At 43.0% G+C, this 27,359-nt stretch overlaps 1 protein-coding gene across 6 annotated transcripts in view; it reads left to right on the top strand.

The window, feature by feature from the left end:
* Positions 1 to 13,191, top strand: part of prkag3b (protein kinase, AMP-activated, gamma 3b non-catalytic subunit) — a 28,443-nt gene extending 15,252 nt beyond the window's left edge. For 2 of the 6 annotated variants that reach the window (XM_055871918.1, XM_055871919.1), the window contains exons 10-13: positions 283 to 320; positions 2,915 to 3,160; positions 4,343 to 4,436; positions 8,994 to 13,191. In XM_055871918.1, coding sequence (XP_055727893.1) covers positions 283 to 320; positions 2,915 to 3,160; positions 4,343 to 4,436; positions 8,994 to 9,046 — 431 coding nt within the window. In that variant the 3' untranslated portion in view covers positions 9,047 to 13,191. Of the gene's footprint in view, positions 1 to 282; positions 321 to 2,914; positions 3,161 to 4,342; positions 4,534 to 8,993 lie in introns of all 6 variants that reach the window. The other 4 variants (XR_008753635.1, XR_008753636.1, XM_055871920.1 and 1 more) reach the window with 4 other exon arrangements.
* The last annotated feature ends 14,168 nt before the right edge of the window (positions 13,192 to 27,359 follow it).

Here is a 27,359-nt window from a genome sequence, read left to right on the forward strand (position 1 = left end):
TAGCGCTAGTTTAAATGCCTAATGCTAGGGTTAGCCTTTTAGCCCTAGTTTGAACGCCTAATGCTAGGGTTAGCCTTTTAGCCCTAGTTTAAATGCCTAATGCTAGGGTTAGCCCTTTAGCGCTAGTTTAAATGCCTAATGCTAGGGTTAGCTCTTTAGCGCTAGTTTGAACACTTAATGCTAGGGTTAGCCCTTTAGCGCTAGTTTAAATGCCTAATGCTAGGGTTAGCTCTTTAGCCCTAGTTTGAACGCCAGCCTTATCTGTATGTCTTCTGTTTTCAGGGAAAGTCAAGGCCCTGTACTCCAGGTTTGATGTGATTGTAAGTGGCACCATGTCAATAACTCTGCATTGAGAAGACAAACAGCATGATGCTGTTAACATGGGATAGTTAACATGGGAAATGTCCCATGGGTTTGCCTTCAACCTAGATGCCAAGCGAGGCTAGTTAACATGGGAAATGTCCCATGGGTTTGCCTTCAACCTAGATGCCAAGCGAGGCTAGTTAACATGGGAAATGTCCCATGGGTTTGCCTTCAACCTAGATGCCAAGCGAGGCTAGTTAACATGGGAAATGTCCCATGGGTTTGCCTTCAACCTAGATGCCAAGCGAGGCTAGTTAACATGGGAAATGTCCCATGGGTTTGCCTTCAACCTAGATGCCAAGCGAGGCTAGTTAACATGGGAAATGTCCCATGGGTTTGCCTTCAACCTAGATGCCAAGCGAGGCTAGTTAACATGGGAAATGTCCCATGGGTTTGCCTTCAACCTAGATGCCAAGCGAGGCTAGTTAACATGGGAAATGTCCCATGGGTTTGCCTTCAACCTAGATGCCAAGCGAGGCTAGTTAACATGGGAAATGTCCCATGGGTTTGCCTTCAACCTAGATGCCAAGCGAGGCTAGTTAACATGGGAAATGTCCCATGGGTTTGCCTTCAACCTAGATGCCAAGCGAGGCTAGTTAACATGGGAAATGTCCCATGGGTTTGCCTTCAACCTAGATGCCAAGCGAGGCTAGTTAACATGGGAAATGTCCCATGGGTTTGCCTTCAACCTAGATGCCAAGCGAGGCTAGTTAACATGGGAAATGTCCCATGGGTTTGCCTTCAACCTAGATGCCAAGCGAGGATAGTTAACATGGGAAATGTCCCATGGGTTTGCCTTCAACCTAGATGCCAAGCGAGGCTAGTTAACATGGGAAATGTCCCATGGGTTTGCCTTCAACCTAGATGCCAAGCGAGGCTAGTTAACATGGGAAATGTCCCATGGGTTTGCCTTCAACCTAGATGCCAAGCGAGGCTAGTTAACATGGGAAATGTCCCATGGGTTTGCCTTCAACCTAGATGCCAAGCGAGGCTAGTTAACATGGGAAATGTCCCATGGGTTTGCCTTCAACCTAGATGCCAAGCGAGGCTAGTTAACATGGGAAATGTCCCATGGGTTTGCCTTCAACCTAGATGCCAAGCGAGGCTAGTTAACATGGGAAATGTCCCATGGGTTTGCCTTCAACCTAGATGCCAAGCGAGGCTAGTTAACATGGGAACTGTCCCATGGGTTTGCCTTCAACCTAGATGCCAAGCGAGGCTAGTTAACATGGGAAATGTCCCATGGGTTTGCCTTCAACCTAGATGCCAAGCGAGGCTAGTTAACATGGGAAATGTCCCATGGGTTTGCCTTCAACCTAGATGCCAAGCGAGGCTAGTTAACATGGGAAATGTCCCATGGGTTTGCCTTCAACCTAGATGCCAAGCGAGGCTAGTTAACATGGGAAATGTCCCATGGGTTTGCCTTCAACCTAGATGCCAAGCGAGGCTAGTTAACATGGGAAATGTCCCATGGGTTTGCCTTCAACCTAGATGCCAAGCGAGGCTAGTTAACATGGGAAATGTCCCATGGGTTTGCCTTCAACCTAGATGCCAAGCGAGGATAGTTAACATGGGAAATGTCCCATGGGTTTGCCTTCAACCTAGATGCCAAGCGAGGCTAGTTAACATGGGAAATGTCCCATGGGTTTGCCTTCAACCTAGATGCCAAGCGAGGCTAGTTAACATGGGAAATGTCCCATGGATTTGCCTTCAACCTAGATGCCAAGCGAGGCTAGTTAACATGGGAAATGTCCCATGGATTTGCCTTCAACCTAGATGCCAAGCGAGGCTAGTTAACATGGGAAATGTCCCATGGGTTTGCCTTCAACCTAGATGCCAAGCGAGGCTAGTTAACATGGGAAATGTCCCATGGGTTTGCCTTCAACCTAGATGCCAAGCGAGGCTAGTTAACATGGGAAATGTCCCATGGGTTTGCCTTCAACCTAGATGCCAAGCGAGGCTAGTTAACATGGGAAATGTCCCATGGGTTTGCCTTCAACCTAGATGCCAAGCGAGGCTAGTTAACATGGGAAATGTTCCATGGGTTTGCCTTCAACCTAGATGCCAAGCGAGGCTAGTTAACATGGGAAATGTCCCATGGGTTTGCCTTCAACCTAGATGCCAAGCGAGGCTAGTTAACATGGGAAATGTCCCATGGGTTTGCCTTCAACCTAGATGCCAAGCGAGGCTAGTTAACATGGGAAATGTCCCATGGGTTTGCCTTCAACCTAGATGCCAGGCGAGGCTAGTTAACATGGGAAATGTCCCATGGGTTTGCCTTCAACCTAGATGCCAAGCGAGGCTAGTTAACATGGGAAATGTCCCATGGGTTTGCCTTCAACCTAGATGCCAAGCGAGGCTAGTTAACATGGGAAATGTCCCATGGATTTGCCTTCAACCTAGATGCCAAGCGAGGCTACATGTCAAGCATCTTGTATCTGCTATTTTCAAAAGTGCCCATATGGAGGAGGTGTTAGGACAGCAAATAGTCTTGTAATGGCCTGTATCATCTGTTACACCCCCCCCCCCCCCCCACGTCGTGTCGCTGTAGAATCTGGCCGCTCAACAGAACTACAACAATCTCAACATGACTATGCAAGAGGCGATCAGCAGCAGGGCCTGCTGTGTGGACGGGGTGCTGAAGTGTTACCCTCACGAGACTCTGGAGACTATCATCGACCGCATTGCTAAGGCAGAGGTAGGACTACTTGATATGATATTTAGTGTGGTTACTTTACTGAAGTGTTTCCCTCACGAGACTCTGGAGACTATCATCGACCGCATTGCTAAGGCAGAGGTAGGACTTCTTGATATGGTATTTAGTGTGGTTACTTTACTGAAGTGTTTCCCTCACGAGACTCTGGAGACTATCGTCGACCGCATTGCTAAGGCAGAGGTAGGACTTCTTGATATGGTATTTAGTGTGGTTACTTTACTGAAGTGTTTCCCTGCTGGTCGTGGTACTCTGTCCTCTGCTGTGTCCCTCCTGGCACCCCTTTGGTCCTGTGTACAGTAGTATAACTATTGACTCTGGTCCAAAGTAATGCACTACGTAGGGTGTAATTTGCCGTGTGTCTTCCCTTCCTCGTCTTCTTCCACCCTCTCTCCTCTTCCTCCCAGGTTCACCCTCTCTCCTCTTCCTCTCAGGTTCACCCTCCTCTTCCTCCCAGGTTCACCCTTGCTCTCCTCTTCCTCCCAGGTTCACCCTCTCTCCTCTTCCTCTCAGGTTCACCCTCTCTCCCCTCTTCCGCACAGGTTCACCCTCTTCCTCTCAGGTTCACCCTCTTCCTCTCAGGTTCACCCTCTTCCTCTCAGGTTCACCCTCTTCCTCTCAGGTTCACCCTCTCTCCTCTTCCTCCCATGTTCACCCTCTCTCCTCTTCTTCTCAGGTTCACCCTCTCTCCTCTTCTTCTCAGGTTCACCCTCTCTCCTCTTCTTTCTCCCAGGTTCACCCTCTCTCCTCTTCCTCTCAGGTTCACCCTCTCTCCTCTTCCTCTCAGGTTCACCCTCTCTCCTCTTCTTCTCAGGTTCACCCTCTCTCCTCTTCTTCTCAGGTTCACCCTCTCTCTCCTCTTCCTCCCAGGTTCACCCTCTCTCCTCTTCCTCCCATGTTCACCCTCTCTCCTCTTCTTCTCAGGTTCACCCTCTCTCTCCTCTTCCTCCCAGGTTCACCCTCTCTTTCCTCTTCCTCCCATGTTCACCCTCTCTCCTCTTCTTCTCAGGTTCACCCTCTCTCCTCTTCCTCCCATGTTCACCCTCTCTCCTCTTCTTCTCAGGTTCACCCTCTCTCCCCTCTTCTTCTCAGGTTCACCCTCTCTTTCCTCTTCCTCCCAGGTTCACCCTCTCTCCCCTCTTCTTCTCAGGTTCACCCTCGCTCTCCTCTTCCTCCCAGGTTCACCCTCTCTCTCCTCTTCCTCCCAGGTTCACCCTCTCTCTCCTCTTCCTCCCAGGTTCACCCTCTCTCTCCTCTTCCTCTCAGGTTCACCGTCTCGTGCTGGTGGATAAAGATGACGTGGTGGGGGGGATCGTCTCGCTCTCTGACCTCCTCCAGGCCCTGGTCTTGACCCCGGCAGGTATTGATGCCCTTTTCTCTTAGCACCTGACTGTGGGGTGGGGGGTCCATCTATCACTACCCACCACCTCCCAGCCCCTCCCCAGCCCCAACCCCAGGTAAGCCCACTGGCTGTCGGTCGCCCTCTAGTCCTGTCCTGCCTTGCTAATTCTGTCCTGCCTGTCCTGCCTTGCCCTGTCCTGCCTGTCCTGTCTCGCCTCCCCTCGCTTCCTCCTCTCCTCTACTCTCCCCTTCTCCCCTCTCCTCTCCCTTCTTCACCTCTCTCCTCTCCCCTCTCCTTTCGCCTCCCCTCTCCCTTCCCCTTCTTTCCTATCCCCTTTCCCTTCTCCTCTCCCCTCATTTCCCCTTCTCCCCTTTCCCTTCTCTTATGATTTTTCAACTCCGATACCGATTATTGGAGGACCAAAAAAAGCCGGTCTTTATATATATATATATTTTTATATATCGGCCAATTAATCGGTATCTGCTTTTCTTTGTAATAATGACAATTACAACAATACTGAATGAACAATGAACACTTTTATTTTAACTTAATATAATACATAAAATCTATTTAGTCTCAAATAAATAATGAAACATGCTCAATTTGGTTTGAATAATGCCATAACAAAGTGTTGGAGAAGAAAGTAAAAGTGCAATATGTGCTATGTAAAAAAGCTAACATTTAAGTTCCTTGCTCAGAACATGAGAACATATGAAAGCTGGTGGTTCCTTTTAACATGAGTCTTCAATATTCCTTAAGTTTTAGGTTGTAGTTATTATAGGACTATTTCTCTCTATACCATTTGTATTTCATTAACCTTTGACTATTGGATGTTCCTATAGGCACTTTAGTATTGCCAGCCTAATCTCAGGAGTTGACAGGCTTGAAGTCATAAACAGCGCAATGCTTCAAGCATGGCTAAGAGCTGCTGGTAAACACAGGAAAGTTTGAATGAATACTTACGAGCCTGCTGCTGCCTACCACCGCTCAGACTGCTCTATCAAATCATAGACCTAATTATAATATAATAAACACACAGAAATACGAGCCGTTGGTCATTAACATGGTCAAATCCGGAAACTATCATTTCGAGAATAAAACGTTTATTCTTTCAGTGAAATATGGAACCGTTCCGTATTTTATCTAACGGGTGGCATCCATCAGTCTAAATATTCCTGTTACATTGCACAACCTTCAATGTTATGTCATAATGATGTAAAATTGTGGCAAATTAGTTCGTAACGAGCCGGGCGGCCCAAACTGTTGCATATACCCGGACTCTGCGTGCAATGAACGCAAGAGAAATGACACAATTTCACCTGGTTAATACTGCCTGCTAACATGAATTTATTTTAACTAAATATGCAGATTTAAAAATATATACTTCTGTGTATTGATTTTAAGAAAGGCATTGATGTTTATGGTTAGGTACATTCGTGCAACGATTGTGATTTTGTTCAATCATCCCCCGTTTGGCGAAGTTGAAGTTGGCTGTGATTCGATGATAAATTAACAGGCACCGCATTGATTATATGCAACGCAGGACAAGCTAGTTGAATTAGTAATATCATCAACCATGTGTAGTTAACTAGTGATTATGTGAAGATTGATTGTTATTTTATAAGATACGTTTATTGCTAGCTAGCACCTTACCTTGGCTCCCTGCTGCACTCGCGTAACAGGTGATCAGCCTGCCACGCAGTCTCCTCGTGGAGTGCAATGTAATCGGCCATAATCGGCGTCCAAAAATGCCCATTACCGATTGTTATGAAAACTCGAAATCGTCCCCATGCCGATTAATCTGTCGACCTCGAGACCAGAGACCAGAAAATCTATCTCTGTGTCTGGGAATAGCCTCTGTAGAGTCAACATGGTATTATATCTCTGGCCCTCTGCATCCCAAATGGCACCCTATTCCCTATGTAGTGCACTACTTTGGACCATATTCCCTATATAGTGCACTACTTTGGACCACATTCCCTATATAGTGCACTACTTTGGACCATATTCCCTATATAGTGCACTACTTTTGACCAGATATGGACCCTGGTCAAAAGTAGAGCACTATGTATGGAATAGGGTGCGCATTGGCAGCATCTGTGTGAGAGGCTGTAGTCAGTCTGCTCTGTGTGAGAGGAGACTGTAGTCAGTCTGTTCTGTGTGAGAGGAGACTGTAGTCAGTCTGTAGTCAGTCTGCTCTGTGTGAGAGGAGACTGTAGTCAGTCTGTTCTGTGTGAGAGGAGACTGTAGTCAGTCTGTTCTGTGTGAGAGGAGGCTGTAGTCAGTCTGTTCTGTGTGAGAGGAGGCTGTAGTCAGTCTGCTCTGTGTGAGAGGAGGCTGTAGTCAGTCTGCTCTGTGTGAGAGGAGACTGTAGTCAGTCTGCTCTGTGTGGTGAGAGGAGGCTGTAGTCAGTCTGCTCTGCTTGGTGAGAGGAGGCTATAGTCAGTCTGCTCTGTGTGAGAGGAGGCTGTAGTCAGTCTGCTCTGTGTGGTGAGAGGAGGCTATAGTCAGTCTGTTCTGTGTGGTGAGAGGAGACTGTAGTCAGTCTGCTCTGTGTGGTGAGAGGAGGCTATAGTCAGTCTGTTCTGTGTGGTGAGAGGAGGCTATAGTCAGTCTGCTCTGTGTGAGAGGAGGCTGTAGTCAGTCTGCTCTGTGTGAGAGGAGACTGTAGTCAGTCTGCTCTGTGTGAGAGGAGGCTGTAGTCAGTCTGCTCTGTGTGAGAGGAGGCTGTAGTCAGTCTGCTCTGTGTGGTGAGAGGAGGCTGTAGTCAGACTGTAGTCAGTCTGCTCTGTGTGGTGAGAGGAGGCTATAGTCAGTCTGCTCTGTGTGGTGAGAGGAGGCTATAGTCAGTCTGTTCTGTGTGAGAGGAGGCTGTAGTCAGTCTGCTCTGTGTGGTGAGAGGAGGCTGTAGTCAGTCTGCTCTGTGTGAGAGGAGGCTGTAGTCAGTCTGCTCTGTGTGAGAGGAGGCTGTAGTCAGTCTGCTCTGTGTGAGAGGAGACTGTAGTCAGTCTGCTCTGTGTGAGAGGAGGCTGTAGTCAGTCTGCTCTGTGTGAGAGGAGACTGTAGTCAGTCTGCTCTGTGTGGTGAGAGGAGGCTGTAGTCAGTCTGCTCTGCGTGGTGAGAGGAGGCTGTAGTCAGACTGTAGTCAGTCTGCTCTGTGTGGTGAGAGGAGGCTATAGTCAGTCTGCTCTGTGTGGTGAGAGGAGGCTGTAGTCAGTCTGCTCTGTGTGAGAGGAGGCTGCAGTCAGTCTGCTCTGTGTGAGAGGAGGCTGTAGTCAGTCTGCTCTGTGTGAGAGGAGGCTGTAGTCAGTCTGCTCTGTGTGAGAGGAGGCTGTAGTCAGTCTGCTCTGTGTGGTGAGAGGAGGCTGTAGTCAGTCTGCTCTGTGTTAGAGGAGGCTGCAGTCAGTCTGCTCTGTGTTAGAGGAGGCTGTAGTCAGTCTGTAGTCAGTCTGTTCTGTGTGAGAGGAGGCTGTAGTCAGTCTGCTCTGTGTGAGAGGAGGCTGTAGTCAGTCTGTTCTGTGTGAGAGGAGACTGTAGTCAGTCTGTTCTGTGTGAGAGGAGACTGTAGTCAGTCTGTAGTCAGTCTGCTCTGTGTGAGAGGAGGCTGTAGTCAGTCTGCTCTGTGTGAGAGGAGGCTGTAGTCAGTCTGCTCTGTGTGAGAGGAGGCTGTAGTCAGTCTGCTCTGTGTGAGAGGAGACTGTAGTCAGTCTGCTCTGTGTGAGAGGAGGCTGTAGTCAGTCTGCTCTGTGTGAGAGGCTGTAGTCAGTCTGCTCTGTGTGAGAGGAGACTGTAGTCAGTCTGCTCTGTGTGAGAGGAGGCTGTAGTCAGTCTGCTCTGTGGTGAGAGGAGGCTGTAGTCAGTCTGCTCTGTGTGGTGAGAGGAGGCTGTAGTCAGTCTGCTCTGTGTGAGAGGAGGCAGTAGTCAGTCTGCTCTGTGTGGTGAGAGGAGGCTGTAGTCAGTCTGTAGTCAGTCTGCTCTGTGTGAGAGGAGGCTGTAGTCAGTCTGCTCTGTGTGAGAGGAGGCTGTAGTCAGTCTGTAGTCAGTCTGCTCTGTGTGAGAGGAGACTGTAGTCAGTCTGTAGTCAGTCTGCTCTGTGTGAGAGGAGGCTGTAGTCAGTCTGCTCTGTGTGAGAGGAGGCTGTAGTCAGTCTGCTCTGTGTGAGAGGAGGCTGTAGTCAGTCTGCTCTGTGTGAGAGGAGGCTGTAGTCAGTCTGCTCTGTGTGAGAGGCTGTAGTCAGTCTGCTCTGTGTGAGAGGAGACTGTAGTCAGTCTGCTCTGTGTGAGAGGAGACTGTAGTCAGTCTGCTCTGTGTGAGAGGAGGCTGTAGTCAGTCTGCTCTGTGAGAGAGGTGTCTGCAGTAAACCAATCGGCCCATTTCTTCCTGTTTGCACAGCGTTTTGATTTGAACATGAAAACAGAGTCTTTGATGTTTCTGAGCTGCCAATCTGCATAAAATAAAACATGGACAAAAAAAATGAAACCTTTTAAGACGGCACATCTTCATACTAGAGGTGAAAACAGACGTGCTTGATTTCTGTCAAAAATAATGATTTGTTGATCTGCTTCTTTTTTACAGAGATTTCACGAAGAGCTCAAACTCTGACCACTGAAGAAAAATCGGGACACTAATAATGAATGAAGACAGAAACTCTGTAAATATTTTTGATCATGCTCGGTAACTTTAAAATGCTTTTTAAAAGGTTTATTATTTTCTGCAGGATAACACCAAAACTTTCATATTTTTATATTCATACTTATGTTTGTTTTAGTATTTGTTTGTATAAATGTTTTATTTAAATAATGTACATTTTATAAAATCTCTCCTATACCGTTCAAAGTATTATATACAGTACAGTTCAAAAGTATTTTATATATATACAGTGGGGAGAAGAAGTATTTGATACACTGCCGATTTTGCAGGTTTTCCTACTTACAAAGCATGTAGAGGTCTGTAATTTTTGTCATAGGTACACTTCAACTGTGAGAGACGGAATCTAAAACAAAATTCCAGAAAATCACATTGTATGATTTTTACGTAATTAATTTGCATTTCATTGCATGGCATAAGTATTTGATCACCTACCAACCAGTAAGAATTCCGGCTCTCACAGACCTAGGTGCAGGTCTAGGTGATTTGTATGTCTATGGTGGCCTGATATGGTTGCCAATCAGAGGCAGCTGTTTATCGTTGTCTCTGATTGGGGATCATATTTAAGTTGCCATTTTCCCTTTGGTGTTAGTGGGATCTTGTCTATGTGTAGTTGCCTGTCAGCACTCGTTTTGTTAGTTTGTCAGTGTTTCATTCTTTTAATAAATAAGAATGTACGCATACCACGCTGCACCTTGGTCCGATCTTTACAACAAACGTGACAGAAGAACCCACCAGAAAAGGACCAAGCAGCGTGTTCAGAAGGAGCAGACATCATGGACATGGGACCAGATTTTGGACGGTAAAGGATCCTGGACGTGGGAGGAAATATTGTCAGGAGAGGATCGCCTACCATGGAAGCACAGCCACACGAGGATATTGGCTGAGTCAGGTTGGAGACCTGAGCCAACTCCTCGTGCTTACCGTGGGGAGCGTGTGACTGGTCAGGCACCGTGTTATGCAGAGATGCGCACGGTGTTTCCAGTTTGCATTCATAGCCCGGTGCGCTCTATTCCAGCTCCTCCCATTGGCCGGGCTAGAATTGGCATCCAGCCAGAACGGATGGTGCCTGCTCAGCGCTCCTGGTCTCCAGTACACTTCCTTGGACCAGGATATCCTGCGCCGGCTCTGCGTACTGTGTCTACGGTGCGTCTGCACAGCCCAGTGAGTCCTGTGCCAGCGCCCCGCACTTGCCGGGCTCAAGTGAGCATCCAGCCATTACGCATTGTGCCAGCTCTACGCTCCAGATCTCCAGTGCACCTCCACAGTCCACACACTTCCTGCTCCTCGCACTCGCTCTGAGGTGCGTGTCATCAGCCCGGTACCACCAGTTCCGGCACCACGCACCAGGCTTCCAGTGCGCTTCCATAGTCCAGAGCTTCCGGCGACAGTACCCAGTCCAGAGCTTCCGGTGACAGTACCCAGTCCAGAGCTTCCTGCGACAGTACCCAGTCCAGAGCTTCCTGCGACAGTACCCAGTCCAGAGCTTCCGGCGACAGTACACAGTCCAGAGCTTCCGGCGACAGTACCCTGTCCAGAGCTTCCGGCGACAGTACCCCCAGTCCAGAGCTTCCGGCGACAGTACCCCCAGTCCAGAGCTTCCGGCGACAGTACCCCCAGTCCAGAGCTTCCGGCGACAGTACCCAGTCCAGAGCTTCCGGCGACAGTACCCAGTCCAGAGCTTCCGGCGACAGTACCCAGTCCAGAGCTTCCGGCGACAGTACCCAGTCCAGAGCTTCCGGCGACAGTACCCAGTCCAGAGCTTCCGGCGACAGTACCCAGTCCAGAGCTTCCGGCGACAGTACCCAGTCCAGAGCTTCCGGCGACAGTACACAGTCCAGAGCTTCCGGCGACAGTACCCAGTCCAGAGCTTCCGGCGACAGTACCCAGTCCAGAGCTTCCGGCGACAGTACCCAGTCCAGAGCATCCGGCGACGGGCCACAGTCCGGGGCCTCTGGCGACGGTCCTCAGTCCAGAGCCCACCCGGACCCTCCCCTATAGGTTCAGGTTTGCGGCCGGGAGTCCGCACCTTTGGGGGGAGGTGTACTGTCACGCCCTGATCTGAGATATCTCTGTTTTCTTTATATTTCGGTTAGGTCAGGGTTTGACTAGGGTGGGTACGTTAGTTTTTGTATTGTCTAGGGTTTTTTGTATGTCTAGGTGATTTGTATGTCTATGTTGGCCTGGTGTGGTTCCCAATCAGAGGCAGCTGTTTTTCGTTGTCTCTGATTGGGGATCATATTTAGGTAGCCATTTTCCCTTGGTGTTCGTGTGATCTTGTCTATGTGTAGTTGCCTGTCAGCACTTGTTTGTATAGCTTCACGTTTCGTTTTGTTAGTTTGTTCAGTGTTTCATTCTTTTAATAAGAATGTACGCATACCACACTGCACCTTGGTCCGATTCATACGACGGACGTGACACAGTCAAAGTATTTTATATATATACACAGTATCAATAGAAGTATTTTATATATATATATATATATATATATATATATATATATATATATATATATACACAGTACCAGTCAAAAGTTTGGACACACCTACTCATTCAAGGGTTTTTATTTATTTTTACTACTTTCTACATTGTAGAAAAATCAGGATCTGATACCAAATCTTTTCAACCTGAGGGGGAAGAACATTTTCTTTGGTAACAGTAGAAACAGAAAGGTGTAGGGGTTGAGTGGGAGGTAGGACAGCAGTCTGCCAGGGAGGACAGCAGTCTGCCAGGGAGGACAGCAGTCTGCCAGGGAGGACAGCAGTCTGCCAGGGAGGACAGCAGTCTGCCAGGGAGGACAGCAGTCTGCCAGGGAGGACAGCAGTCTGCCGGGGAGGACAGCAGTCTGCCGGGGGGGACAGCAGTCTGCCGGGGAGGACAGCAGCAGTCTGCCGGGGAGGACAGCAGCAGTCTGCCGGGGAGGACAGCAGCAGTCTGCCGGGGAGGACAGCAGCAGTCTGCCGGGGAGGACAGCAGCAGTCTGCCGGGGAGGACAGCAGCAGTCTGCCGGGGAGGACAGCAGCAGTCTTCCAGGACAGGAGTCTCCTGATGAAGAAGAAACCTCACCTATGACCTTGCCTACCCCCTGACCCTGCCTACCCCCTGACCTTTGCCTTCTCCCTGACTTTTGCCTTCCCCCTGACCCTGCCTACCCCCTGACCCTGCCTACCCCCTGACCCTGCCTGACCCTGCCTACCCCCTGACCTTTGCCTACCCCCTGACCTTTGCCTACCCCCTGACCTTTGCCTACCCCCTGACCTTTGCCTACCCCCTGACCTTTGCCTACCCCCTGACCTTTGCCTACCCCCTGACCTTTGCCTACCCCCTGACCTTTGCCTACCCCCTGACCTTTGCCTACCCCCTGACCCTGCCTGACCCTGCCTACCCCCTGACCCTGCCTACCCCCTGACCCTGCCTACCCCCTGACCCTGCCTACCCCCTGACCCTGCCTACCCCCTGACCCTGCCTACCCCCTGACCCTGCCTACCCCCTGACCCTGCCTACCCCCTGACCCTGCCTACCCCCTGACCCTGCCTACCCCCTGATCCTGCCTACCCCCTGACCCTGCCTACCCCCTGACCCTGCCTACTCCCTGACCCTGCCTACCCCCTGACCCTGGCTACCCCTGACCTTTGCCTACCCCCTGACCTTTGCCTACCCCCTGACCTGGATGCTACTGTCTGTGCCTCATAACAGTCTTGAAAGGTCAACTTAAAAAATGTTTGTAATACTTGGATCAATGTAAAAGTATATTCAGACAAACATTAAACATGTAAATTAAGTGAAATTAAAATAGCCTTACAATTTGGATTGTCATAGCAATATTCATAACAATCGAACCGTTTAATTTTGTAGCGGGGTGGAGTCTCTCTCTCTACCTCCAGGAACGTAAAGCGTACAAATCTTTTGCAGTAGCCATTAGTATCAGGTGATATCAGTATCAGGTGATTTCTTACATCTTATTTGTTCTTTATGCAGTCATCCATTGTAAACCAGTCACCTGAAAAGGTGAACATACAGCTGAGGTTCTAGGCTGACATTACGGAAACCTGTGTAAAAAGATTGATGTTGTCAATACTGATTTCACATTCTACTGAATTAAATTTAATAAATTGTTACCACTGAATATCTAGTGTTTATTACAAGCATTAGGGCCGAGAACGTGTGTTTTGGTAGACCTGATAGAACTGGACAACAGAACCCTATTGATAGAACTGGACAACAGAACCCTATAGATAGAACTGGACAACAGAACCCTATAGATAGAACTGGACAACAGAACCCTATAGATAGAACTGGACAACAGAACCCTATAGATAGAACTGGACAACAGAACCCTATAGATAGAACTGGACAACAGAACCCTATAGATAGAACTGGACAACAGAACCTGATATACCTGGACAACAGAACCCTATTGATAGAACTGAACAACAGAACCCTATTGATAGAACTGAACAACAGAACCCTATTGATAGAACTGAACAACAGAACCCTATAGATAGAACTGGACAACAGAACCTGATATACCTGGACAACAGAACCCTATTGATAGAACTGAACAACAGAACCAAGAAAAAGGAAGATGTTATGTGTTAGTCTTTTCAGCCTATGTCATCTTCATCAACTCTCCTTCCTCCTCAGCGGTGGCATCTTGGTAATGCTGGTACTCTGACACCAGGTCATTCATGTTGCTCTCAGCCTCAGTGAACTCCCTCTCGTTCAGCTTCAGGGTTCAGAAGCAGATATCGTAGCCTTCATTGTCTATGCAAATAGGTCTGTTCATCCGTTCTCTACAAGCTGGTGTCGTGTCTTTGGCTATGCCGGATTAAGTGATATGACATGCTATTCTATAAAATCCTTTCTCTGTAATTAATATTACCTGATTGAGCTAATCATGTAAATGTAATTAACTAGAAAGTCGGGGCACCACGAAAGAGTGTTTATAGAGCAGTTATCTTTCGAATAAACTCTGAAAGACCTAGTAATATTTTACATCAATAGCAGTCAATATTAATCGTCACCTTATTTCCGTCTCATCTGAAAGTTGTAAATTCTTGGTTATCTTCACGAACCCTGGCTAACAAGTAGAATTAGCAAAAAAAAAATGGGTTTAATTATTTATTTACTAAATACCTAACTAATCACACAGACATACATATACACAGAATGAATCATACCTTGATTACAAATGATGTCGTAAAGGAAAACGTCCCTAGCGGACGGAACAGATATGACAGCTGGTTACACAAAGAAAAGGGGGTTGGGTTTGAGTGAAAGAGCGGGAGACTGAAGAACAAAGGGAGAAGCGATGTCTCTATCGGGCCGTAGGCAGCTACTCAGCGGAGTCAATCACCACCTTCCGGAGACACCTGAAACCCCACCTCTTCAAGGAATACCTAGGATGGGATAAAGCAATCCTTCTGCCCCCCCCCCCCCCCCCCCCTTAAAAGATTTAGATGCACTATTGTAAAGTGGCTGTTCCACTGGATGTCATAAGGTGAATGCACCAATTTGTAAGTCGCTCTGGATAAGAGCGTCTGCTAAATGACTTAAATGTAATGTAAATGTACTCTATCGTAAATACAGTATCTTATGCATTCTAAATTACCGCCCATTTGGAAAAGGAAAATGCAATAAATATTTACTCTGAGCTGCGTTTCAATAGGTTGGTGGTAGATGGAAGGCCGTGCCCAACAGAGTCCTTTGTCCTTTTGAAGAGTGTCTCTGGTGGTGAACGGGATACGTTGTAGTGTCGTCGTTGTGTGGTAGACGGGATACTCCGTCTGTCCTCTCCCAGTCCACGCTTGGCGGCTGGAGTGAATCAGAGTTCAAAGTTCATACCCCGTTGCCATGCTTATATGCTCATGCTATATTCTGGCTGGTATTGTCGAAATGCATCATATTCGACGTGTAGTTCGTCCTCTTTACGTGGGAATACAATGCTAATTTCATTAGGTAGCTGAGATTGGCTTTGCTCTGTAGGTGTCACCTGTCCTTCTAACGTCAAGGCCGTCGGCTTAATGTCCCCGGAACAGGAAGTTATATTGTCGTCAAGGCTTTATATAGGAAGGGAGAGGAGGGCGTGTTTCATAGTTTATAACCAACGTCTCTTCACGTGGGCGGGCCACTGAGTCGTGCCTAATTCACTCATGAAAACCCAATTCTCCTGAATCCAATTGAGCACATCTGGGACATCATGTCTCGCTCCATCCACCAACGCCACGTTGCACCACAGACTGTCCAGGAGTTGGCGGATGCTTTAGTCCAGGTCTGGGAGGAGATCCCTCAGGAGACCATCCGCCACGTCATCAGAAGCATGCCCAGGCGTTGTAGGGAGGTCATACAGGCACGTGGAGGCCACACACACTACTGAGCCTCATTTTGACTTGTTTTAAGGACATTACATCAAAGTTGGATCAGCCTGTAGTGTGGTTTTCCACTTTAATTTTGAGTGTGACTCCAAATCCAGACCTCCATGGGTTGATAAATTTGATTTCCATTGATCATTTTTGTGTGATTTTGTTGTCAGCACATTCAACTATGTAAAGAATTTTTTTTTTAATAAGAATATTTCATTCATTCAGATCTAGGATGTGTTATTTTAGTGTTCCCTTTATTTTTATGAGCAGTGTATTTGGTTTTGACTGGTTCTGATTGCACTTTTATAATTATATTTGGGTGAAAATTAGCTTCTCCTTCTCAGTGTGAGAACAGCAGATCTCTGACACAAACACTCAACAATGAGCTCCAAACAGAAAATGCTCGTTTGTGAGAAAGGCAAATATGTTTAACAAATAGTTCTTAAACATAGCCTTTTTTAAAAAAATCAAATGTTCTTGACATTTTTTGTTTCTGAAAAGGTGTGACAAGACAAAATAAAGTTTTTATTTGATTCTTTGACTGTAGAGTTTAAACTGTGCTGGTCTGTCTGACCCGCAATGGGTGTTGTTTTTCTTCAGCAAAGCACAAGGGTTAAAACTTTCACTGAATGTTTTAATAAAACTTTTAATAACACTGACAGCTTAGTTTGGTTTAACTGTTGTGAACTCCCAGCACAGAGAGGACACATGGAAATTAATTTCCTTAGGCATGAATCATTCAAAAACATTTTTTTATTTTTTATTGTGACACGGCATCAGTGAGATTCAAATCATAATCATCTGTTTTCTATCCAAGGATGGCGCTCGCATTACGAAGCTGTTCATTTGAGTTTTATTCAAACAGACCCCATTTCAAACGAAACAAGGACTCATTAAGATCATCAACACACCTGAACACACTGGACAAGATGGAGGACAGACAAGAGTTTTATTGATGCTGAGAATGGAATGTTTTTTAAATAACATTCTTAGAACGTTCTCTGAACCTTACGAACGTTTTCTTGTGGTTTTTTTAATGGAATGTTTTTTTTTTTAACGTTCTCAGAACAATTTGATACCGTGACTTTAAATAGAACGATGAGGTAACCTGTAGTAAACTTAATGCTTGAAGTACTGACATTTCCCACAGAAAAAAATACATTTGTTTCTTAAATGTTCTTTTTGAACTATTTAAGAACATTCCCAATGTCAAACGAGTTGAAGAATATTCCTATAACATTACCAAAAAATTAAAATGAAATGTAACAATGTTTTTATGAAATAATCTGATAAAGTAATGAAATACCATTGAAAATAATGTGTTTTTGACCAGTTCCTTAAAATGTGATGAGAATGGTCCAAAGACAAGCATCTACCCTGCACCATTCCCAGAACGTTGTGTGAAGATTGTATGTAAAATAACCACAGAACCAACCACGCTCTCACCAAGCCCACAGAAACATATGGGTCTCAGAACATTATGTACTAGCTGGGACACACACACACACACTCAAATCCACAATTTAATATTTGTAGGTTTTGCTGAGATTCCTAAAGTCCATAGTAATCCATGAGAATAATGAACAGACAGGAATCTATCACGGCTCCAGCATCCTCAACAAAGCTCAGTTTAAACCTGTTAAACTCTGGCGCCCTCTGGTGGCTCTAAGCCACACCTATACTTTATAATACGTTCAGGAAATACATTTCAAACTATAAGTCTTACAAACACGTGGATAGTACTGTTAGAAAGGTAAGAGCTGTGGGTTTCTGATACAGTTGTAAGTATTCAACTGTGACTATTACAGAACCAGAGCAACAACAGGCAAAGAAAAGCAACATTTTTTCCTAGATTTTGTACCTTCTTTTTGGGGAGTGTTTTGGTTCCCCAATTGTCCCCATGTCAGGGAATAAGAGATTTGAAAGTCTAGGATTGAAATCAAATATGTCACCAATTACTGTTTTTTTTAAGTGCAGGGCTTGTGCTAAGCCTTTTTTTTTTCCTTGAGTGATATACAGTTGCTTAAAAAAGTATTCACCCCCTTGACTTTTTCAAAATGTTGTTACAGCCTGAATATAAAATGGAAGAAATATCGTTTTTTTTGTTTTTTTTATCACTGGCCTCCACACAATACCCCATTAATGTCAAAGTGCGATTTTTGTTATTTTACATTTTTACAAATTACAAGAAAATGAAACGCTTAAATATCTTGAGTCTTAGGTATTTAAACATGTGTTTATCAAGTCACATAGTCAGAGCTGGTTCCACACATAAACGATCGCAATTTATAAATGTGTTTGTGTATCAGAAGTTTTTCTCGTATGTCAGTCACTGACAGTCACTCCATTAGCCATGTCAGCTAACCATTTTTAGATTGGTGATTAGTCTAGCCAGCTATCTTAATAACTTGTAGTAATCATGGCCAAATACTGACAGGGCAGAACTCGTCCGTCTTTGTCACGGATTGGCTATTGCAGCAGACGACCCGCACCTGGGTTCCACTCCTATCAGGTAAAAACAAGAAGAAGCGGCTCCAGTGGACACGCCATCACCAACACTGGACAACTGAGGAGTGGAAAAAACATTTCCTGGTCTGACGAATCCCGGGTTCCTGTCATGCCGATGGCAGAGTCGGGATTTGGAGGAAGAAGCATGAGTCCATGGCAGGACAGGCTGGTGGTGGTGGTGTAATAGTGTGGGGAATGTTAGGTCCCTTCATACCCATTGAGCAAAGTTGATAACAATTGAGCCGAGTTTCCATCCACCGAAGAATTCAGGCTGTTCTGGAGGCAAAGGGGGGGGTACCTAATAAATATATGTTATTTATACATATTTCTGCTTTTGGGAATAGAATAGGATGTTTATGCTGAAAAATATGCTACGACATGGCTATGTATGTTTGGTCACATGGAAGTCTGTGATTTATGTTTACTAAAGGCTAATGAGGCAATAAAAATGTGATGTGACAAAAAATTTGACTAAAATGAAAGAACATTAAGTTGACTAAAATGGCCCACTGTTTTCATCATTTAGACTAAATCATTATTGAAACGACAAAAATGTGACTAAGACAATTATATTTTCATCAAAATGGCTAAGACTAAATCTAAAAAAAAAAGAGTGCCCAAATTAACACTGCCTAAATTACATACTCTATGAATATTTAAATTTAAATTTTAGTCATTTAGCAGATGGCCTTATCCAAAGAGACAGTTAGTGCGCTCATGCTAAGATAGCCAGGTGGGACAACTACATCAAATCAAATTGTGTTTGTCACATACACATGGTTAGCAGATGTTATTGGTCACATACACATGGTTAGCAGATGTTATTGGTCACATACACATGGTTAGCAGATGTTAATGGTCACATACACATGGTTAGCAGATGTTATTGGTCACATACACATGGTTAGCAGATGTTATTGGTCACATGGTTAGCAGATGTTAATGGTCACATACACATGGTTAGCAGATGTTATTGGTCACATACACATGGTTAGCAGATGTTATTGGTCACATGGTTAGCAGATGTTAATGGTCACATACACATGGTTAGCAGATGTTATTGGTCACATGGTTAGCAGATGTTATTGGGCACATACACATGGTTAGCAGATGTTATTGGTCACATGGTTAGCAGATGTTATTGGTCACATTCACATGGTTAGCAGATGTTATTGGTCAGATACACATGGTTAGCAGATGTTAATGGTCACATACACATGGTTAGCAGATGTTATTGGTCACATGGTTAGCAGATGTTATTGGTCACATACACATGGTTAGCAGATGTTATTTGTCACATGGTTAGCAGATGTTAATGGTCACATGCACATGGTTAGCAGATGTTATTTGTCACATGGTTAGCAGATGTTATTGGTCACATACACATGGTTAGCAGATGTTAATGGTCACATACACATGGTTAGCAGATGTTATTGGTCACATGCACATGGTTAGCAGATGTTATTGGTCACATACACATGGTTAGCAGATGTTAATGGTCACATACACATGGTTAGCAGATGTTAATGGTCACATACACATGGTTAACAGATGTTAATGGGCACATACACATGGTTAGCAGATGTTAATGGTCACATACACATGGTTAGCAGATGTTATTGGGCACATACACATGGTTAGCAGATGTTAATGGTCACATACACATATTTAGCAGATGTTAATGGTCACATACACATGGTTAACAGATGTTATTGGTCACATACACATGGTTAGCAGATGTTATTGGTCACATGGTTATCAGATGTTATTGGTCACATACACATGGTTAGCAGATGTTATTGGTCACATACACATGGTTAGCAGATGTTAATGGTCACATACACATGGTTAGCAGATGTTAATGGTCACATACACATGGTTAGCAGATGTTAATGGTCACATACACATGGTTAACAGATGTTATTGGTCACATACACATGGTTAGCAGATGTTATTGGTCACATGGTTATCAGATGTTAATGGTCACATACACATGGTTAGCAGATGTTATTGGTCACATACACATGGTTAGCAGATGTTAATGGTCACATACACATGGTTAGCAGATGTTAATGGTCACATACACATGGTTAACAGATGTTATTGGTCACATACACATGGTTAGCAGATGTTATTGGTCACATGGTTATCAGATGTTAATGGTCACATACACATGGTTAGCAGATGTTATTGGTCACATACACATGGTTAGCAGATGTTATTGGTCACATGGTTATCAGATGTTATTGGTCACATACACATGGTTAGCAGATGTTATTGGTCACATACACATGGTTAGCAGATGTTAATGGTCACATACACATGGTTAGCAGATGTTAATGGTCACATACACATGGTTAGCAGATGTTAATGGTCACATACACATGGTTAGCAGATGTTAATACGAGTGTAGCGAAATGCTTGTGCTTCTAGTTCCGACAATGCAGTAATAACCAACGAGTAATCTAACTTAACAATTCCACAACTACTACCTTATACACACAAGTGTAAAGGGATAAAGAATATGTACATAAGGATATATGAATGAGTGATGGTACAGAACGGCATAGGCAAGATGCAGTAGATGGTATAGAGTACAGTATATACATATGAGATGAGTAATGTAGGGTATGTAAACATAAAGTGGCATAGTTTAAAGTGGCTAGTGATACATGTATTACATAAGATGGCAAGATGCAGTAGATGATATAGAGTACAGTATATACATATACATATGAGATGAGTAATGTAGGGTATGTAAACATTATATTAAGTGGCATTGTTTAAAGTGGCTAGTGATACATTTTTACATAATTTCCATCAATTCCCATTATCAAAGTGGCTGGAGTTGAGTCAGTATGTTGGCAGCAGCCACTCAGTGTTAGTGGTGGCTGTTTAACAGTCTGATGGCCTTGAGATAGAAGCTGTTTTTCAGTCTCTTGGTTCCTGCTTTTGATGTGTATATTTTTCCTCAATAAAGTGGCTACCAGCAAAGTCAGTGCTGGTACACTGTAAAACCTAACAGTATATCTTGCTAAACTAATTAAGTACAATTTACTCAAAAGTTACTAAAAGTTTCTTATTTTCACTCAGTGGTTATTATTCAATTATTAATTATTGTAGATTGTACGCAATCAGATTGAGTGTAATTTGATAGAACAAATGAGTGTTTACAACTTGTGTAATAGTTTGACCTGGATTACGTCTGACTTCCTCTACATTGACGTTCTTCAAATGTTCCTCAAAGGCACTTTGCAGGTTTTTGAAAATAATTTCCAACATGGCGGCACAATCTCTTCAATTCATCAAATTGAAATGATCTCCGTAGCTTTTATCAAATATTGTAAAAAGTTATTAATTGTTAAGTTGTGTCATGTGTGCTAAACTGTTGAATTTTTAAGCATCATTTGTAAAGCTAGCGATCAGGCTAACTGGCAGACAAGTCAGGGCTAACGTTATGTCATAACACGATTGGTGTCCCTAAATCGAGACAGTTGTTGCTCAAGACGCGATAATGTGATTAGAATGGCGTTGTAAACAGCCAACTTTCTGAGACATAGACATGTCTGATATGGGCAGAAAAGCTTAAATTATAGTTAATCTAACTACAGTGTCCAATTTACAGTAGCTATTGCAGTGAAAACAAATACCATGCTATTGTTTGAGGAGAGTGTAGAACAACTTGTATCACGGCAACTGGTTTGATACATTCACCTCTGAAGGTAAATAATGTTCTTACATTCAGTAATCTGGCTCTGATTTGTCATCCTGAGGGTCCCAGAGATAAAATGTAGCGTAGTTTTTGTTTGATAACATCTATTTTTATATTCAGATGTAGGAACTGGGTTCTACAGTTTGACCCCCACTGCGGTTTCTGGCTCTACGCCCGCCCGGCCATCTAGATGTGTGAAGGTTGGTGTATTTTCTGTAGGGAAGCGAATTATCCATTATGTATGACATTCCTGGGAGTGTGTAAACTTACATTTTTTTAATTAACATATGTGTTTGTATGTTCTCTATATTTATGCACTTGAAAAAGTATCAATTGAGCAATTCGGCACATTTGGGTGAACTCGGGAAGGACACCTGGCAGACTTGACACAAAATATTGCTTAGTGATATACTTCTTCAATGGATTAATCTGAAACGTTGCACACACACTGCTGCCATCTTGTGGACAACATCTAAATTACACCGATAATCCTACATCAAAGGCAGATCTTTCTCTTGCATTTCAAAGATGATGCAAAAAACTAAAATAGAAAACACATGTTTTTTTGTTTGTATTATCTTTTACCAGATCTTAATGTGTTATATTCTCCTACATTAATTTCACATTTCCACAAACTACAAAGTGTTTCCTTTCAAATGGTATCAATAATATACATGTCTTTGCTTCAGGTCTTGAGCTACAGGCAGTTAGATTTGGGTATGAGTCGTTTTATGTGAAGATTGAAAGGAAAAGTGTGTGATACATAAGATGTTTTAAAGCCATTTAAGCTACGGCCATTATCAGTAAAGAAAAAAAGCATAATGAAAGCTGGAAATGAAATGCAGTCAAGTCAAGTTCTGCAAGTTGACGACGTGAAGCTAACTGGACCTGAAAGGATGCTATGCACTTGTTTTGTTTTCCACACACAAGATACAAACATTATATTATTATATTATTATTATATTATTATTATTATTATATTATTATTATATTATTATATTATTATTATATTATTATTTTATATTATTATATTATATTATTATTATATTATTATTATATTATTATATTATTATTATTATATTATATTATTATTATATTATTATATTGCACGCTGCTGCTGCTGCTGCCTGATGTGTCACACGGGGAATCAATCGTTTTACTTGGCTAACGTTAGATAGTTACGGGATGTCATTTTTAACCGTTGTTTTGTGTGTGGTACAGTTTTGGAGAATTCCTAAATTGTTAATATTCCACTCTTCATCTCCCCCGTTAAGATACTGTACCTTGATATTTAAACTATTTCCGCTCTTCATCTCCACGTTATTCATGGACTGATCTGTTATCTGTATAACCCATCAAGTCAAAAAAAATATCCAAATAGGAGATATTCTGTCATTCGTTGGAGGTTATTTAACAAGCTACGTAACTTTTGTCGTTTGACTTTTGTTTGACTGCTGTTACAAAGTTAGTATGATTTGGCAACGCTATAAGCCTTCTCGGGGTGTGCTCTGTGGGTCCTGATCGCGCTCTGTGTTGAAATAGCCCAGGCTTACTGCTGAAACGCGCTGAACTAACTGGGGAACAATTCACAACAATGTAATTTGCGATCAAAGTTACTCTATCATTTACTAAATAGCAGTTTCACTTGCTGTGAAATCATTACATTGTGGCACCACCAAGACGGCCAGGTGGCGCAGTGACAATCTTATTTTGGGTGAACCCTGGCATAGTGATCATATATTGGCTTTAAACGTTTTAAATGGGCCCTTTCCCATTTCCCAGGACTTTTGGGCTAAGTATGAGTTATTCCTCGTATTGAAACTTGTTAGATTTTGGGGAAAATATGAATCCATACCTCTACTCTCCCCCTTTCTGTTCTTCATCTCTTCCTCTCATCTTCTCCTCTTTGCTCCCCCTATTTTTTCCTCCTCTCATCTAATTAATTTATTTAATCATGTCCTTCTCCTCTCGTCTTTGTTCCCCCCTCTTCCTCTCCTCTCCCCTCTCCTCTTCTTTGTTCCCCCTTTTCCTCTCCTCTCCCCTCTCTTCCACTCCTCTCCCATTTGTTCCCCCTCTTTTCCTTTCCTCTCCCCTCTCTTCCTCTCCCCTCTCTTTCTCTCCAGTCTAATTGACAGGCCCAGTGGGAATGTGGTTCTCACCGCCACCTCTCTTCCCCTCCCTTTCTCTGCCGCTGACTCTTTTGTAATCCACCTCAACCAGGAAAATGTAATTAAGAGGAGAAGAGGGGAGAGCAGAAAAAGAGGTGAAAATCAAACTAATCCCCAGGGAGACAGGTCTGTCGGATGGGAAGAAAGAGACGAGTCGTTTGGATAAATGATTGGTATTTTTTTAGATTCTGAGCCGAACCCAAAAGGGTTGAACTAGGAAGCTTATTCCTCCATCTCACTCAGTCTTTGTCCCATTCTGAAAAATCAGCTCGCTGTCTGTCTCCGTCACTTCTTTATGTACATGCCTTGCTTCCACCAGCACAGAGCACATCATCTTTCTGCATTTAGTCCCCTTTTTTTTTACCTCGTATTCTTCTGTCTTCTCTTTCTGTCTCTGTTACATGGCATCCCCTATGTCCTTCCCCACTGGAAGAGTCCTCTGTCACCTGCATGGACCAAATATCACTGTTACATGGCAAGAGTAGGAAATCCTCTCTCTCAGGTTCACATAGTGTGTGTGTGTGTGTGTGTGTGTGTGTGTGTGTGTGTGTGTGTGTGTGTGTGTGTGTGTGTGTGTGTGTGCACTTCACATGTCTTCCCCGTCTCCACTTACTCTGCTGTTAGCATTGTATGACACAATAAAGTTTGAACTTGGAGGAGGAGTCTTCTGTAACTCAGTTGGTAGACCAGCGCCAAGATAGTGGGTTTGATTCCCGGGGCCACCAGAACATTAAACGCATGCTCGCCCTGACTAAGTCACTTTGGATAAAAGCATCTGCTTAATGTCATATACAGTACCAGTCAAAAGTAGTATATGTAGTACCAGTCTAAAGTATTATATGTAGTACCAGTCTAAAGTATTATATGCAGTACCAGTCTAAAGTATTATATGCAGTACCAGTCAAAAGTAGTATATGCAGTACCAGTCTAAAGTAGTATATGCAGTACCAGTCTAAAGTATTATATGCAGTACCAGTCAAAAGTAGTATATGTTTTACCAGTCAAAAGTAGTATATGTTTTACCAGTCAAAAGTAGTATATGCAGTACCAGTCTAAAGTATTATATGCAGTACCAGTCTAAAGTAGTATATGCAGTACCAGTCTAAAGTATTATATGTAGTACCAGTCAAAAGTATTATATGCAGTACCAGTCTAAAGTAGTATATGCAGTACCAGTCTAAAGTAGTATATGCAGTACCAGTCAAAAGTATTATATGTAGTACCAGTCAAAAGTATTATATGCAGTACCAGTCTAAAGTAGTATATGCAGTACCAGTCTAAAGTATTATATGTAGTACCAGTCAAAAGTATTATATGCAGTACCAGTCAAAAGTAGTATATGCAGTACCAGTCTAAAGTAGTATATGTTTTACCAGTCAAAAGTAGTATATGCAGTACCAGTCTAAAGTATTATATGCAGTACCAGTCTAAAGTAGTATATGCAGTACCAGTCTAAAGTATTATATGTAGTACCAGTCAAAAGTATTATATGCAGTACCAGTCTAAAGTAGTATATGCAGTACCAGTCTAAAGTATTATATGTAGTACCAGTCAAAAGTATTATATGTAGTACCAGTCAAAAGTATTATATGCAGTACCAGTCTAAAGTAGTATATGCAGTACCAGTCTAAAGTATTATATGTAGTACCAGTCAAAAGTATTATATGCAGTACCAGTCAAAAGTAGTATATGCAGTACCAGTCTAAAGTATTATATGTAGTACCAGTCAAAAGTATTATATGCAGTACCAGTCAAAAGTAGTATATGTTTTACCAGTCAAAAGTAGTATATGCAGTACCAGTCTAAAGTATTATATGCAGTACCAGTCTAAAGTAGTATATGCAGTACCAGTCTAAAGTATTATATGTAGTACCAGTCAAAAGTATTATATGCAGTACCAGTCTAAAGTAGTATATGCAGTACCAGTCTAAAGTAGTATATGCAGTACCAGTCAAAAGTATTATATGTAGTACCAGTCAAAAGTATTATATGCAGTACCAGTCTAAAGTAGTATATGCAGTACCAGTCTAAAGTATTATATGTAGTACCAGTCAAAAGTATTATATGCAGTACCAGTCAAAAGTAGTATATGCAGTACCAGTCTAAAGTATTATATGTAGTACCAGTCAAAAGTATTATTTGCAGTACCAGTCTAAAGTATTATATGCAGTACCAGTCAAAAGTATTATATGCAGTACCAGTCAAAAGTATTATTTGCAGTACCAGTCTAAAGTATTATATGCAGTACCAGTCAAAAGTATTATATGCAGTACCAGTCAAAAGTATTATTTGCAGTACCAGTCTAAAGTATTATATGCAGTACCAGTCTAAAGTATTATATGCAGTACCAGTCAAAAGTAGTATATGCAGTACCAGTCTAAAGTATTATATGTAGTACCAGTCAAAAGTATTATTTGCAGTACCAGTCTAAAGTATTATATGCAGTACCAGTCAAAAGTATTATATGCAGTACCAGTCAAAAGTATTATTTGCAGTACCAGTCTAAAGTATTATATGCAGTACCAGTCTAAAGTATTATATGCAGTACCAGTCTAAAGTAGTATATGCAGTACCAGTCTAAAGTATTATATGTAGTACCAGTCAAAAGTATTATTTGCAGTACCAGTCTAAAGTATTATATGCAGTACCAGTCAAAAGTATTATATGCAGTACCAGTCAAAAGTATTATATGCAGTACCAGTCTAAAGTAGTATATGTAGTACCAGTCAAAAGTAGTATATGTAGTACCAGTCTAAAGTAGTATATGTAGTACCAGTCAAAAGTAGTATATGTAGTACCAGTCAAAAGTAGTATATGTAGTACCAGTCAAAAGTAGTATATGTAGTACCAGTCAAAAGTAGTATATGTTTTACCAGTCTAAAGTATTATATACAGTACCAGTCAAAAGTAGTATATGTAGTACCAGTCTAAAGTATGATATACAGTACCAGTCTAAAGTATTATATGCAGTACCAGTCTAAAGTATTATATGCAGTACCAGTCTAAAGTATTATTTGCAGTACCAGTCTAAAGTATTATATGCAGTACCAGTCTAAAGTAGTATATGCAGTACCAGTCTAAAGTATTATATGCAGTACCAGTCTAAAGTATTATATGCAGTACCAGTCTAAAGTATTATTTGCAGTACCAGTCTAAAGTAGTATATACAGTACCAGTCTAAAGTATTATATGCAGTACCAGTCTAAAGTATTATATGCAGTACCAGTCTAAAGTGTAGCCACATCTACTCAGTCCAAGGTTTTTCTTTATTTGTACTATTTTCTACATTGTAAAGACATCAAAACGATGAAATAACACATATGGAATCATGTAGTCACCAAAAAAGTGTTAAACAAAATAAAATCTATTTTATATTTGAGATTCTTTGAAGTAGCCACCCTTTGTCTTGATGACAACTTTGCACACTCTGGAAACACATCGAACGTTGATGGAAACACATTGAACTTTGATGGAAACACATTGAGCTTTGATGGAAACACATTGAACTTTGATGGAAACACATTGAAGAGGACAGACAGGACAG

The sequence above is a fragment of the Salvelinus fontinalis genome, chromosome 19 (genome assembly GCF_029448725.1).
Source record: "Salvelinus fontinalis isolate EN_2023a chromosome 19, ASM2944872v1, whole genome shotgun sequence".
Taxonomy (NCBI): domain Eukaryota; kingdom Metazoa; phylum Chordata; class Actinopteri; order Salmoniformes; family Salmonidae; genus Salvelinus; species Salvelinus fontinalis.